The sequence below is a fragment of the Acanthopagrus latus genome, chromosome 1 (assembly GCF_904848185.1).
Source record: "Acanthopagrus latus isolate v.2019 chromosome 1, fAcaLat1.1, whole genome shotgun sequence".
Classification (NCBI taxonomy): domain Eukaryota; kingdom Metazoa; phylum Chordata; class Actinopteri; order Spariformes; family Sparidae; genus Acanthopagrus; species Acanthopagrus latus.
The window spans coordinates 7565407-7580922 of NC_051039.1; the positions used below are offsets into that span (position 1 = coordinate 7565407).

At 42.2% G+C, this 15516-nt stretch overlaps 1 protein-coding gene across 5 annotated transcripts in view; it reads left to right on the plus strand.

Moving 5' to 3' along the window:
• LOC119017650 (voltage-dependent T-type calcium channel subunit alpha-1I-like) overlaps positions 1–15516 on the plus strand; it is a 49241-nt gene that overhangs the window by 12838 nt on the left and 20887 nt on the right. For 3 of the 5 annotated variants that reach the window (XM_037094490.1, XM_037094500.1, XM_037094526.1), the window contains 14 exons: positions 50–183; positions 579–676; positions 1810–1969; positions 3645–3957; positions 4063–4155; positions 4267–4846; positions 6720–7096; positions 7416–7469; positions 9802–9953; positions 11733–11918; positions 12205–12322; positions 12836–12991; positions 13839–13926; positions 15253–15443. In XM_037094490.1, the coding sequence (XP_036950385.1) occupies positions 50–183; positions 579–676; positions 1810–1969; positions 3645–3957; positions 4063–4155; positions 4267–4846; positions 6720–7096; positions 7416–7469; positions 9802–9953; positions 11733–11918; positions 12205–12322; positions 12836–12991; positions 13839–13926; positions 15253–15443 (2700 nt within the window). The remainder of the gene's footprint in view (positions 1–49; positions 184–578; positions 677–1809; positions 1970–3644; positions 3958–4062; positions 4156–4266; positions 4847–6719; positions 7097–7415; positions 7470–9801; positions 9954–11732; positions 11919–12204; positions 12323–12835; positions 12992–13838; positions 13927–15252; positions 15444–15516) is intronic. The other 2 variants (XM_037094517.1, XM_037094509.1) reach the window with 1 other exon arrangement.

A 15516-nucleotide genomic window follows, 5' to 3' on the forward strand; every position in this document is an offset into this window, starting at 1 on the left:
TCAGGGTGTGTGTGTGTGTGTGTGCGTGTGTGTGTGTGTATGTGTGCAGGCTCTGGATGATGGGATCTTTGTGTTTTTTGCCGGGGAAATGGTGGTGAAGATGGTGGCTCTTGGGGTCATAGGTCAGAACGGTTACCTAGGCGACACGTGGAACAGACTGGACTTCTTCATTGTAATAGTGGGGTGAGTGTTTGACAGACGCACACAACCGCATGCACTCTCACACACACGCATCTGACATTAAATATGAGCCAAAAGTGTGTGTATGTGTGTGTTTTGTGTAAAGCTTAGACACTTGTTTAATGCCAGTTAAATGTCAAGCGTGTGTGTGCGCGTGCTTCGACGTGTTCAGATGGAAGTTTGTGTGTGTGAGTGCGTGTGTGTGACAGCTCTGTAGAATGACAATGGCATCATTCGGTCCTGCGAGACCGAGACCTCAGTGATTGGTAGTTAAAAAGGCTATGTATCCCAGAGACAGTGCAACGTGTTCTGCTGGATTCCCTGTAGACAGCCAGGGTTTGCCAAGGTCAGGCTGATCAGGCTGCCAGTGACACAGCGATGGCTTTCCCTCTCCACAGAATGCTCGAGTACTCGCTCGATGGACACAACGTCAGCCTATCAGCTATCAGGACAGTCCGGGTTCTCCGCCCACTGCGAGCCATCAACAGAGTTCCCAGTGAGTTTTTCTCTTTTTTTCTTCCAACATACACTGCGCTCAGAAAGTATTACAACGTTTTTTGTTTTTTTTTATCGCCCTTCATTGTTTAGGCTTTGTGCTTAAGCACATTGGATTTTAAATTAAACAAGTGACTTTGAGGTTAAAGTGCTGACTTTAAGCTTTTAAGAGCTTTAAACTGTTTTCACTTACACGTTGGATGAACATTATAGGACTCCACTGACTTCAAGACAATGCACCAGGCCAGAGACTCTAAAGAATGAAGTCAAATGAGGAGATTTCAAACAATGCACCGTTCCTGAATGGACAAGTTGCTGACTTTACAGCAATCCAGCTCATTGTGTGTTATAGTTGCTGAGGATTAAAGGCAAAAAGCCCCTGAAACAAGCAAAAAGTGAAGATAACTCCAGTATGGGCCTCGTAGAACATCAGTGGGAAAGATACCAAGTGTCTGCTGAGCTCTGTGGGTCAGAAAACTTGACCATGTGTTAAATTGCATGAAATTTCACCTCAGCTGAAAGTCAGTAGGCTCATTAGTCACAGCCAAAACAATGAAAAATGTGTCACTGTCCTTGTACTCTTTGACTGCACTGTTCATTCCGCTTAATTTCTTTAATTTCCAAAGCGGACCCCGCTGTGAACAGGAGCAGATTTCCTTTTGATATACGCATGTGTAAACAAATTAGGGCACAGTGAGCAAAGTCATGGGAATCATTGCGATGCTCTTGTTGTTATTAACAGCTCGGCACAAAAACTGGCCAGCCAACTTGTTTTCTTTTTTTCTTTTACTACACTCTGTGACCTTGGCACAACTCAGAATGAGTTCTCATAAAACTGGAGTGTGTTTGAAGTAGCCAAGTCTTAGAAGCAGTAAGGATGGAGAGTTTGTATCTGTGCTCTTCAGCAGAGTGGAGTGGAGGCCAATTATCAGTGTTTGAACTCTAATTATTTGCCATTCAATTAATTGCAGAGCTCCAGTTTTGTGCAGAATGCATTAAAGGATTTTCCTGTCTGGCCAACACTTTCTGTGACTGACATTAAAGTTTTGGCTTTAGTGCATGTCTTTACTAGTCTGTAGTGTCTAGTGCACAGTACTATGGTGTCTGTAAGTGTGTGTTTTTGTGTGTTGGTAGGTATGCGTATCCTAGTGACCCTCCTCCTAGACACACTTCCCATGCTGGGCAACGTGCTGGCACTGTGCTTCTTTGTCTTCTTCATCTTCGGCATCGTTGGCGTGCAGCTGTGGGCGGGGCTACTGAGGAACCGCTGTTTCATGGGAGAGGACGTCAAGATGTGAGTTACTATAGTAACCGGCAGATGTCACAACAGTGGGACGCACTGACCTCATTACTCTCAAAAGTTTGCTCACCACTGATTAGCCTCTTTCACCCAGCTATTATTTCTAAGAGGGGATCAATATCACAGATAGTCTGATCTTGTTTGTGTTCTAATCAGCTCCGTCTGGGAGGAAGTAAATGTGTAAATGTGTTTTCCTGCTGGAACCTTCAGCATTAGAGATAACAAATCGAGGGATTTATAGGGCTAAGTGAATTTTGTGTGTCGTTATTCAGACACTCTCAGTGGCTGTTTCACTGTCAGTCCTGTTCTCTCCCCCATGATCCCTCGTGTCACGCTCGATCACTGTCTAACTGACAACATTACACCATGGCTCTTGCTCCCTCTCGCATGTTCTCAAACACCATCATATAATATCACATAACATCAGATAACGTCATGTTCACCTCCTGGCCTCACATCTGCTCAACCTTCCAGCTTAGATATTAATCCCAGACAGTGCTACTGTGGTTACTAGTGAGAAATTATGTTGTCACATTGGAGAACCTAAGACTCAAAACAGTTTATAATCACTGCAAGACATCATGATGTCAAAAAAGTGTCAGCACTGACTTTAAAAGGAAAACCTTTGTGTTGCTTTTATTTTATCACAGAGGCAGGAGACGTCTCTGAGTTACAACAGCTGGATCAGAAATTTAATATCATAATGTTATTGGCTATTGCCTTAATCCCTTGTGGTCACATTAGCTAAGCAATCCTTCTCTGTATTTTGTTTTCAGTTAGCAATTTGGACTTTTCTTCTGCTTCATAAACAACAAAATGACCTTTCCTAATCAGAAGTGAGAGAGCACCGCTCCTCTGTGACCTCTCTCTACACCATAGATGATTGATTGCTTATCTCTCCCCTGCACCCACCCTCTCTCTTTTCTTCTTTTCCCTTCATCTGTGTTTCCTCATTTCCTCTTTTTGTACCCTTGTGTATTTCACACAGTCTTTGTTTTTTCAAGAAAAAAAGACCTTTGTACAAACAAAAGGTCAATCTAATGATTTATCTTTTTATAAATTATCCAAAGTTTACCTGTAATTGTAGAAAATTGCTGTTTGTATGTTAAGCCCATTTGTGGGGGCAATTTAAATCATTAGGCTAGTCAAATTATAAATTTTCTTATTTAACAACACATCTCATAAAAGGACCAGAACCAATGAATTGGTTTGAATCACACGTATCTTGAATTGGGTGATATGTTCCTTTCATTTACTGCAGTTTATGTTGAGTCAATCTCACAAACATGGCCCCGTTGTTGTAACTACCCACTAGCACTATACCCACTGTTAATCTGTGACTGAAAATGGTCCCCAACAAATGCAATATTTACTCCTGTCCATGTAACAACTGCAAAAAACTACACTCTCCAACTCTTTAAAAATATATATACTTATATTCATATTTTTGTGGCTTGTATTTGCAGATTGACTCTTTGTAAGTACTGAATGGCTTCTGGCTGAGTGTCACAGACAGGAAGTAGAAGTTGGAACGCAGTGTTACTTTTGGTCTTTTCCCGGGATTTGTTGTTAGAATTTTTAGAGTTTACTTACCGCATATTAGTCATTTATACATTTAAAATAAGATGCTTTAAATTGAATGCAGTTTACCCATCTCCTTCCTCTCCAGGAGATATAACATTTCCTTCCTGAGTGGCTACTATCGTCCAGATGGCACCGATGACCACCCTTTCATCTGCTCAACGGAGAGAGAAAACGGGATGCTCCGGTGCTCTGATGTGCCTCGTCGCCGTGTAGCCGGGACTACCTGCTTCCTGGATGCTGAGGAGGCCCATTCAGAGATGGGAGCAAGAGCAGATGAACCAGTGCCATGCGTAAACTGGTACCAGTTTTATAATGAGTGTCGGGCTGGTGAAGTAAACCCACACAAGGGAGCTATTAACTTTGATAACATTGGATATGCATGGATCGCCATTTTTCAGGTATGTTTTTCATTGATTTATATGGAGGAAAACACCTTTTATCAGTGAATGATGTGAACACAGCATGCTAAACTGTGATTCCTCTGGGTCTGTGCTTTCATACAGGTGATTACTCTAGAGGGCTGGGTAGACATCATGTACTACGTAATGGATGCACATTCTTTCTACAACTTCATCTACTTCATCTTCCTCATTATAGTGAGTACACACACACACAAACACACACACACACACACACTTTCATAGCTGGATGAAATGTCAATTACTGTGTGTTACAACAATGTGCAATGTTTGTGTTGTCATAATCAGGTGGGCTCCTTCTTCATGATCAACCTGTGCCTGGTAGTCATAGCAACCCAGTTTTCTGAAACAAAGCAAAGAGAACACGCCTTAATGAAATCGGAGCAGCGCGCCCGCCAGCTCCACCAATCAGCTTCCACGCTGGCCAGCGACAGCCAACCAGGAAGCTGCTACGAGGAGATCATCCGCTACCTGGCGCACCTGGGCCGCAAGGCATGTCGACGACTGTCCCGCTTCTACGCTCAGACACACACACACTTTCACTGTGTGTGCATGTGCCAGAAAGACAGGAGCGGTGGAGCTACCAGAGGGGCCGGAGTCGGAGAAATGAACGGACTTGCCCACCGGCACTCCGGCCACGCCCCCAATGACCTGTCACACCTTCATCAGCTTTATCATCGTCATCACCAGCATCATCACCAGCATCAGCAACCACAGGCTGAGCCTGCTGTCAGTAATGGAGGGAATGGTTTTAATTATCCCTTCATCGTGCCCCTCTTAAGTCACCTGGATGAAAAGGGCCAGGACCCAAAAAGGCCGGTTGCCACAGAGACTATCAACAGACTGCCACAGCTAGTGGTGGAGCATGGTGAGAATGAAGTGGTACATGTGTTTGTGAGTGTGGAGGCTACCAAGGTCATAGTTTGTCACCCTGGGCATTACAGGGGTGGAAAGTTTGCATTTGGAGGTCTTTGGCATTGAGTTCCCTGTATTTCAGCAACGTTAGTAGTTTGTGTTTGTGAGGGTAATGAAGTAGTTTTGTCTTATCTCTTTCAATTCTTTCTTTAAAGAAATAATCACCCAAATTACAAATGAACATATTCTCCTACTCAACCTTTGTGCCATTTAGACAAGCACATCACAGACTTCTGCCTCCTGACACAATGGAGGTGAATGTAATTTTGTTTTTATGCGCTCCAAGCATAAGAACAAAGGAGAAAAGTCTCCACACACTAGAGTGCACACAATTATTTCAATACACTGACAAGCTTTTGGTCATAGACCTTGATCCGACCTAAAGGAAAAACCGAACACTGTGGTGTGTTTATACATTCAGGCAATCAGCCTCAAGGCAACACATCTGTCTCTTACATAAGATCACACTCTGGGTATTATAATCCCATGGCATTTGTAAACCGCAAAGATGGAGAAAAAGGGATGCGATGTATGAAGCACAAAAAGGCAAACACACATTTATAACAGTGGGTTATCTACAGTTGCTACATGGGGAGTTCCTCAAAGCATCATAAAAACACATTTTTAAAAAACTGAACAGCAGCTTGTCTCGTCAGAGAGTATTTCAAGTTTCTCCTCCTAAATCAAACACCTGTTCTTAGCTCAAGAACTGTCAGAATTGGCTCCCACATGGGTCCTTCAGGATTTTAAGGTGCTGATTTCCCAAATGTCAAGGGTTTAAAGGGGTACTTCATAAGATTGGACTTCTCTAAAACTGACTTCAGAGTAACTTAAAAAATGGGTGGTTAAAATCATCTTGACTTTGAATCCTCTTTAACACCTGCAAACTCCATACTCCTGTTTGGTAATGCAGTCTTACATTAAACACGTGTTGCGTCATCAGAAATAACCATAATGACTTAATCTGGGGCTGTTTTCTCAGACTTTACAAAGCTCCTCCAGTCTCAGAGGACATACAACTGTTTTCACGCTTGAGAAGTGCTCCCCATTACGGGTAAACTGACCTTAATGTTTAAAATTGCTTGAGCGACAGAGAGATGACTTGTCAAATTTTAATATGATTCTGTTATAAATTCTAATTGTAGCTGAGACACATTAAAACACAAAAAAAAAAGACTAGTAATGATTCACTATGTTGTTAAATGCACAAGGGATTCTGGACCAGAATATCTGAGAATCACAGCTCTGGATAAGTGTATTTTCTGTGTATGTAGCACAGAGCCATTTTCAGCAGTTTCCAGGCAGTCTACATTATCTATAGACACACACCAGAGAGTGACTATATTGCATTTACCGTTTATCAGTCTCCAGTGAAAGATAAATTTGTTGTAAGTGTGATGACAAGTGAACTGCTCGTGCTCAATTAGTGTTTGTTGTTATGTCATTGGAGCATTCCTCCGGAGCTGCTTGCTAATGAATTCCGCTGAAATCTTACTCCCACTTTGCTCCATGCCCCTTCCCCCAATACACACACACACACACACACACACACACACACACACACACACACACACACACACACACATAGAGATAGACACATCAGTGTTCTAATAAAAGAACTCCCCCTCTGCACAAAAGCATCCCAACTGCACAGTAGCTTCCATGTTATTGAATTTTTGTCTACCAGAAATGAAATGAAGCTTCTGTCCTTTACCGAGCAGATGATATATTGAATGACACACTGTGCAACATACAGACTCAGCTGTTTACTATGCCCATGTAGGATTTCTGTGTGTCTTTATAACCTCCTCCCTCTCTCTGTGCAGGTGGGTGCGCTGGGCATCCTGCGATCACGTTGCCAGGTGAAGTCCCAGGAGACCCCTCAGTTTGCCCGTACTGCATCTACTACAACCAACTTAGTGACACCGAAATTGTTAATGACCAGACTGACGACCAGCATCATGGGTACAGCAACTCATGCCATGGCAACAGCCCGTGTCATAGTAACAGCCCGTGCGATTGTAGCAGCCCCTTACGTGGTGATGCACAGGTGTCTGAGCCAAAGAAAAGGCTGTGGGAGCGTTGCTGGGCGGGACTCCGAACTAAACTGGACCTCATTGTTGGCAGCAGATACTTCAACAGAGGGATCATGATTGCCATCCTTATTAACACAATGTCGATGGGCATAGAGTATCACGAACAGGTATGTAAGTGTGAGAGGCGACGTGTTTGTGTGTGTGTGTGTGTGTGCATGCATTGCTATGCGCGGGGCCTCTTGCAGATTGTATGTGACTACAGTTTGATTGAAAATGGATGTGTTAATCACTGTGTGTGGTCGAGTCAATGAACTTACCCCCCCAATCAACACTTACAGCACCCAGCATATGGGATCAGGAAGTGTGTGTGTGTGTGTGTGACTGTGTGTGTGTGTGTGACTGTGTGTGGGTGTGTGCACGCATGTATCAGGAGATGGAGAAACTCATAAGACCTGAAGTGTTAATTAAAGCGTGACCCTGGGACAGGAGAGAAAGAGAGAGAGAGAGAATGAGCAGCAGCGGGGAGCAGAGCAGAGAGAAGTGAGTGAGAGCGAATGGAGGAGTTGGTGGAGGAGGAGGACAGATGTGACAATGTGATTGGTTGAAAAGCAGGGATAGACTGTGAGAGTCGGGGGAAGATTGCATACGGCCCATTTCCCGAACAATATGACGGATCTGGATGGCCTTAACTTCTTGAATGACTTATATGTAAGGACAAAGCCAGGACTATTTTATACTTTTATATCATCAAGAAACTTTCTGAAGAGACCAAACCAACAATGAAAATGTATGAATGAATATAGAATATGTTCACAAAGCCTGATTTTAAGCCTCAAAGCTTTTTTTCGTTCTACTGTCATCTAAAAACTACTTAGCGCAAATGAAGAGCCATCCAGTTTCAGTGGGCAACACTCGTGGCAGTGAACGTGACCAGTGCCGTTCAGTTTCAAAACCTCAGAGACTTGTTTTTTGTTTTTTTTTTGTCTCTGGAGAGTAGCTCTGTGTCTGTGCTGATATCACTGAGCATGCTCAGAGACTCAGTAACTTGTTTACACTGCTTTGTTGGTTTGATGAGCCAGGAAAAATAAAGCACAATGTTTGTATTCCCTGCAATGTAGGAATGTCTCCAAAAGCCATGTCATAGCTCCTTCTGTGTTTTTAATACCACACATTAGTTTTTATTAAGTTTGGAAGCGCCTGCTACAGAAGCTTGATTCAGTACAGTTAGGTGGCTGAGAGGACTGCGCTGTGTTGTTTCATGGTGTGTTGTGTTTATAGGACTTACCTTTACAAAAACCTGTTCTATATGAAGGGTTTGCAGAAAAAAATATTATGTTGTGTCCATGGGGAATGATGTATTTTTCCATTATCAAACCAGACTGACAATTGAAAGGGTGAGCGGTTCAGTACAGTTATGTAAGAAGGAGAAGAAACTGGAAGCTGAGGATCACATTCTGCAGATTTAAATAGGAACAGTTTCCTGTTTCAGTGTCCAGTGCACAATAATGCCTCTAATGAGCTGTAATTAACAGGCCTGTTGCTTTATCAAAGCTATTCTTAACACTTAAAAATAGAAATATCAGCATACTATGGACTGACTAATCACAGTTGAAACCAACTCAATCTAACCACTGGGAAGACTGCAGAGGGCCCACAAGATATTTAGTGCTCAGTTGCACTGTTGTGGTTTAATTATGATCTATGGTCGCTTAAAGGTCCCAATTGTAAGATAGTTGATTGTTTAGTGTCGTTCCCAACTTTGGGTTGGTGGCCAGCCTGAGTATTTAACAAGCTGGGAGTGAGACATAGCAATCAACTATCTTCCAAACAGGACCTTCAAGCTGTTCTGCACTGGAAAAGAAATTGTACTGTGGGTCAAAAAACAGTTTTTTCTCTCCCACAGTATGTCCTGCAACAGTATGGGGCCATCGATTAAATGGAAGTTCTTAACCATTTACCCATTATTCTTTTAGGGCGAAAACTTTTTCACATGTAAGTTATACATTTGGTGTCTGAATTCTACTGTTTTTAAGGAAGGAAAAAAGTAAAACATCATTATAACAGGTGATCCAAACTCGTGAGCAGTGACATGGCAGGAATATTTAAGCCTGTGTATATGGTTCAATAGACGACTTGTTGTTAAGGTTTGTTGATAATCTTAAAATCAGCCCTAGACTTTCACATAGTGGCTCTTTAAACATTTTTTGTCAGGCTCCCTTTAAATTCAGAGCTCATTTCACACCCCTGCCATCCTATAAGCATATTTAATTTAAAAACATTAATATAAATGTGAAAATTGTTAACAGTACTATTTTATGTAAATATAATTATCTTGAATTGCAAATGAAAATTGAGCAAATTCTTACCGAGCAGCACAGCCCTTCTTTCGACCTCATCAAAACTCTTGCCATCTTGTACTCTAAAGTGTTTCTCAGTCTGACAACCTTGCTAACGTGATAAAACTCTTGTTAGATATGAATCAGATGAACTCGACTTTAGATCTTTTCCTTCCAGTCATGTGCAATCCTCTGTGGACTTGCACCACAGTGTGAGAACTTCTGCTTTAAGTAATATCAATAGTATTAATAATAAAAGTGCACTCAGTCATTCTACTCCAAGGAATTACAGGCAAAAATACACCTGCATTCACATCCTAGGGCAGCCTCTCCTTCCATATCTCAGACTTTAGCTGTATAAGCTTACTCTGTAGCCTTGACTTGCATCTTAGAAATTCCCAACATGTTGACTCAACTGTGCTCCTCACTGCCAGTCTGTCTGTCTCTGTTTATTTGTTCATATTTCTGTGTGCCTGTCCAAATTCAGTGCATCAATCTCTCTCCCTTTTCTCTCCAAAAACGCCGCGTCTCTCCAGCCGCAGGAGCTGACAGATATTTTGGAGATCAGTAACATGGTGTTCACGAGTCTGTTCAGTCTGGAGATGGTGCTGAAGCTGCTGGCACTCGGGCTCTTTGGCTACATCAAGAACCCTTACAACGGCTTCGACAGCATCATCGTCATCATCAGGTGGGGCTCTGGTGGGCTCTCTGTCTGTAAGCTTTCCACAAAATGGGTATTCTTATTAGATATCAGGGGTGTCATGATTTCAAGTCGATAATTTTTCAAAATAAGCTTTTAAATTAAATAATCGAAATCAAAAGCAGGATCGGTGATCCACCCTTGGCAACGTGTACAAAGAAAACCAAACGTGAAAACAGCAAACTTATCCTGAGTGCGAGAAGACGATAACTGACCGGTGCCGGAGGGAAACTGCAACAGTGTCAGAAATGTTGGGTTGTTTGCACTCTCAGAGATCCTTTATTGATTTGTTTGGGAAGATGGTTTACTTAAGACAGATTTGAGGGACTGAACTTTGCTACAAACTGATTCTCTATCTTTTTTGTTAATTGTTAGAATGAACAATGACATCTGAAATCTTTATTTTTGTTGAATATTATTTGAACCTGCCTATCATTAATATAAAAAATACACTAATATGAAGTAAAGGAATTGTTGCAGAACTCATACCTGCCAACATCGGCACAGGTTGTAACTAAAAGGGATATTTTCTACGGTATCTGTAAATGGCCTCCTCTCAGGGCCTCCATGTAACCCTGCACCACAGATTACTTGACAGGTGAGGTCACACACCTTCTGGTGTCACTCATGGAACCATCTGTTGGTAAAAAAGATATGCAGAGTGATGAATAGGTGGAGACAAAAATGCATTTTTGATCCTGTTTATCATGAAAACTGATTTGTCTCTTCACCACAAGGGGTGTGACCCACTCTCTTGTCTATAGAATCAATACAAGGAAGTAAAATTACTTTTGATTAGTTCATAGTAAAAAGTGTTCAGAGGTCAACATTTGATTGACAACCCTAAAGGGGAAGGTCTTGCACCAAGTGGAGTGAAATTGTAAAGTGTATTTCCTCTTCTTGGGACCTGACACAGACAGAGTCATTTCATTTGGCATGCCCACTTCTGTCTCGGTTGCCAGGTACCACAACACATATCGCAGACAGAAAGTCAGAGAGACATTTTTTATTTATCTCCCTGTGAAATCGGGAGATCAACAAGAGAGGTTACCAATCAGGAGCACAGCGAGTGTTAGAAATGGGGAGACTCCCGCAGAAATCAGGACTATTGGCAAGTATGAATATACCCCTACTTTCTTAACGAATGGTTTGAAGATGTAAACGACAGTTGTCAGGGCGTAAAACCAAAGATCTGTTGATTATTCCAATTCATTAGCAACAACCTAATAGTGGCATAGCCGTCAGTGCTGATTTTTTTTTTTTTTTGCATCTATTGGAATGGTGACCTTTCCATCTTTAAGTCAATATGAATCGTGACATCCCTATTAGACATTCGTCTTGTCAGTTACTTGCAGTTCCATCTCTCAAACTGTCACAGTGATGTCGGTGCTGGCAGTGAAGCCATGTGGTTGCACTCTCAGTCCAGGGGCCCTGCATTCACTCCATTATGTAGTACTACAAGCTGAATTATGTATCTGTGCTTGAAGGCTTTGCTTGTTTACTGTGCCAGTGCACACTGCTCACACCTTCTTTATTGGCTTGAAAAGCTGTAAACACCATTGCCCCATTTCCTCTTTTCAGTTGCCATACATGTAACAAGAAAAGTGATTTAGCACTTTCCCTACCTGGAGGGGAGGCTTTTGTGGGTGAGACTAATGCTGACTTCAAAAGAGTTAGAGCTGAGGTTAAGCACATATCGATTCCTTTGAATTTAATGTGAATCTAACTTCATGTTCTTGATCTTCTTGTCATCTGTGTGTGCTTCAGTGTGTGGGAGATTGTGGGTGAGGCAGAGGGAGGCTTGTCGGTGCTGCGTACCTTCCGTCTGCTGAGAGTTTTAAAGCTGGTCCGGTTTCTCCCAGCCCTGAGGAGGCAGCTGGTGGTGCTGATGAAGACCATGGACAATGTGGCTACGTTCAGCATGTTGCTGATGCTCTTTATATTCATATTTAGGTATTGTCTTTCTTTCTCTAAAGGTGACGCTGCAGGCTAAGACTCACAAGTCAAACTGTTTTCCAAGCTTTAATAATACTGATTATACCTCGCAAAATCATAATCATTACTACTGACCTTCTTCTCACTCGGTTACAGGACATATTACCACATGTATCATCACCTTTCACAGAAACACAATTATTCACACAGGCAGCATAACTGCATCTTGTTGCACGGTATCCAAATTAAATTACCATGTAATGAAAGTAATGTATTTTCTCATGTGTTTGTTTGTGCGTTGCAGTATCTTGGGGATGCATCTGTTTGGCTGTAAATTCGGTTTGCGAATAGACAGTGGAGACACTTTACCTGACAGGAAAAACTTCGACTCTCTGCTGTGGGCGACTGTCACTGTGTTTCAGGTTGGAAGGACACAAACATGCACTGTCTCTCGCACAAACATGCAGATGTGTATGAGCACACATATTCGATTTAGAGGAATTTCCCCATCGATGTAATGTAATTTTAAAATTAATTGTGACGAGAATCAGGTAGCAGCTGTTTCTGTCGCCAATAGCAGCTTTGATGATCTTCCCCGTTATTCTATTTGCTCCAATTTGGGAGCGCTCACGCTCGACTTTTCAACAAAATATAAAAACTCTCCCAGTGGGCCGGTAAGATAGGCTTCACAAGCAGAGGAGGAGGAAGAGTAATGAAACACGCACTCCACAGGAGCTCATTTAACACTGATGAGCATCATTACTGTTCAACTGACAATGAGATATTAAAGGAGGAATCCTCTCTTGTTGTTCTTTGTATTATGCTTACAACAGCTAAAAGCAGTAAAGCATTTGAATGCATGTCCGGTGCATTGTTGTGCTTGACGGTCTATCTTTATCATCCCTACATACATTTGACTTCTGCCACCTCTACAGATCCTCACCCAGGAAGACTGGAACGCGGTGCTCTATAACGGGATGGCCTCCACCACGCCGCTGGCTGCCCTCTACTTCGTAGCCCTCATGACCTTCGGCAACTACGTCCTCTTCAACTTGCTCGTAGCCATTTTGGTTGAGGGCTTTCAAGCCGAAGTAAGGGCAAAGATGCCGTTTTATTTGAGCTACTTAGAGAATGATGCAGAGAGAACGAGACTAATTGTGCTCTGTTGTGCTGGTGATACCAAAGCTGCTTACAAGAGAATAATCTCTAGCATCCTGCCTGTGTGGTTTCTCCCCTCTCGCTCTTTATCCTCCACTCTTTTTTCCTCTTTCTTTCTCAGTTGTCCTCCTTCCCCTATCTCTCCCTCTCTCTGTCTATCTTGTTTTCTCTCTTTCTTTCTATCCTTCCTTCTCACTGACACACACACACACACACACACACACACACACACACACACACACACACACACACACACACACACACACACACACACGGTACTCTCCGGGGTAGGGATGTGTTTGATATCGCCTGCCATTCACAGCTGGTGAGCTTTTGTTGTTTAGTTTTCATCTTTTATCTACAGCATCAGAGAGCACTTGCTCTCTCTCTCTCTCTCTCACTCTCTATCACACACACACACCCACACACACCCACACACACCCACACACACACACACACACACACACACACACACACACAGATACCCTTTGCCAAAGCTGTCTGCCTCCATCTTTCTGGCGTGAATTTTAATTAAATTCAGTAAAGCTTTATTGGCGTGACTACAGGAGATCGCTGCCAAAGCCATGCACATAACTCAACTAGAGAACACTGGAGATCCCCTCCGCCCCGCCCGGCTCCCTCCCACTCTTTGTCCCTCAGTCATTCCCTCTCGACTCGCTCATATTTTTCTTTTTTACAACAGTCAAAAGACAGTGAGCAAAGAAAGGTGATGATGATAAAGATTATGATCTCAGCGCTGTGTGTGTATGTGTGTTGTAGGGTGATGCCAACAGATCTGAGACTGATGACGAGAGACAATCACTCTGTTACGAGGATGAGGAGAAGTTGAGAGAGCTGTACGCTGCAGGTACTCTCTTGGATCCACTTAGAACTGAATGTTGAAATTCACCCTCACCTACAATCAGCTTAAAGGATCATTTTGTTTTATTAGAAATTGGGTCTTGTTGTTCTAGATTTGTTCACCCTTCTTCTTGGTTTTATTTTCTTTTCACGCAGAGTTCCAGCTGTTTTGGAATTGGGGCTGTAATAAAAAACATTATGCTCACCAAGTTAAACTGGCAATTACACAATTTTTGTCTGCCGCCGGGCACAAAGCCACATGCGGGAAAAAGGAAGGTTAACTGCCGATTCATTTCTTTGAAAGACTAAATGATGGAATAAAGTGACATTTTGTCCTGTGTTGTTGTTATTTGTGACTCTGAGGAAAACAGAAAATGATGCAGCAGTGGCGCCAACAATATTACCACTTTAGGAGAAAAACTATGAAGGAAAAGTTGCCCTTTGCCATTTTAATTGCTGAGATTAGTGAATCAAGCAACATCTCATAAAGGAGGCGGATGATTATGCAGCTTTAAACAAACCATCAGGTTAACCAGGCTTAAACAGAAAGCAGATGGTAAAATTATCACCTAGACTGTCTCAACATCAATCACAGTTCACAGGCCACAGACTTGACATAGTTGTATGGTTTTTGTAGTTTTCTTGCCCAAGCAGCTCCTTACTCAAATAATTATGAAGGAATCCAAATGTAACATGTTCCATTACTTTAGATTCTTTTCCTTGTTCTTCTTTTGTAAATTAGTTTAAAACAGCTGCATGTCCAGGAATTTCTCCATGAAAGCTATTTTCTAAGATTGTTCTTTATTCTGCTAGAGACAAAAAATGTTAAAATGGCCCATTTCTAACAGAAATATGTGAAAAAAAATAAACGTCTTTTTAAATTTGTCATGTGTACACTTGAGTATCTCATAAAGTATCTTGGGATCATGGGGGATGTTGTCCTCATTGTTAAGCTGAACATGCAACATACAGTCCTGCCTATTGTAAACATTAGAGTGACTGGTTGGAAGTTTTAGCAACTAGAGGGAGTGAAAGAGAAATAATGCCTCTGACAGGTGACCAAATGAAACGCATCAATACCTTGAATAAAATTATGTGTCTCCCTGGTTTTGGACGTTGTTGGAAACGTAACATAAATTAAGTTGTTTTTACATTTTATAATGCTGAAAAGTTACATCATTATGCCTTTAAGTTATAAAATGTAAACATGCACATAACCGTTGTCTTCACTGTAGCTACAACGTTGATCTTAACTGATACAAATGATGTCTGAAACTGCAATAAGTCCCAAGCTTTTATAAACTGGAATTATCCTGGCTGTGTTTGTCCACAGAGCTCAAGATCCAGGCCATGATGCTGAGTCCCAATGGTCTCCTAAATCCAAAAGCCTCCATGCCCCAGCCTCATCCTCCTCCTCTGCCAGTCATCACGCACACTGCGGCCACGCCTACCATAAACTCCAGCCAGTCCCGCCGGGCGAGTGCCGCTTCCATGGACATCAACACCATTGAGCAGAGGACACCGGTGAGATTTAGACACATGCTTTTACATTACCTACACTGGAGGATCATCACCTTAAATATCAGTAGTAAAGTTA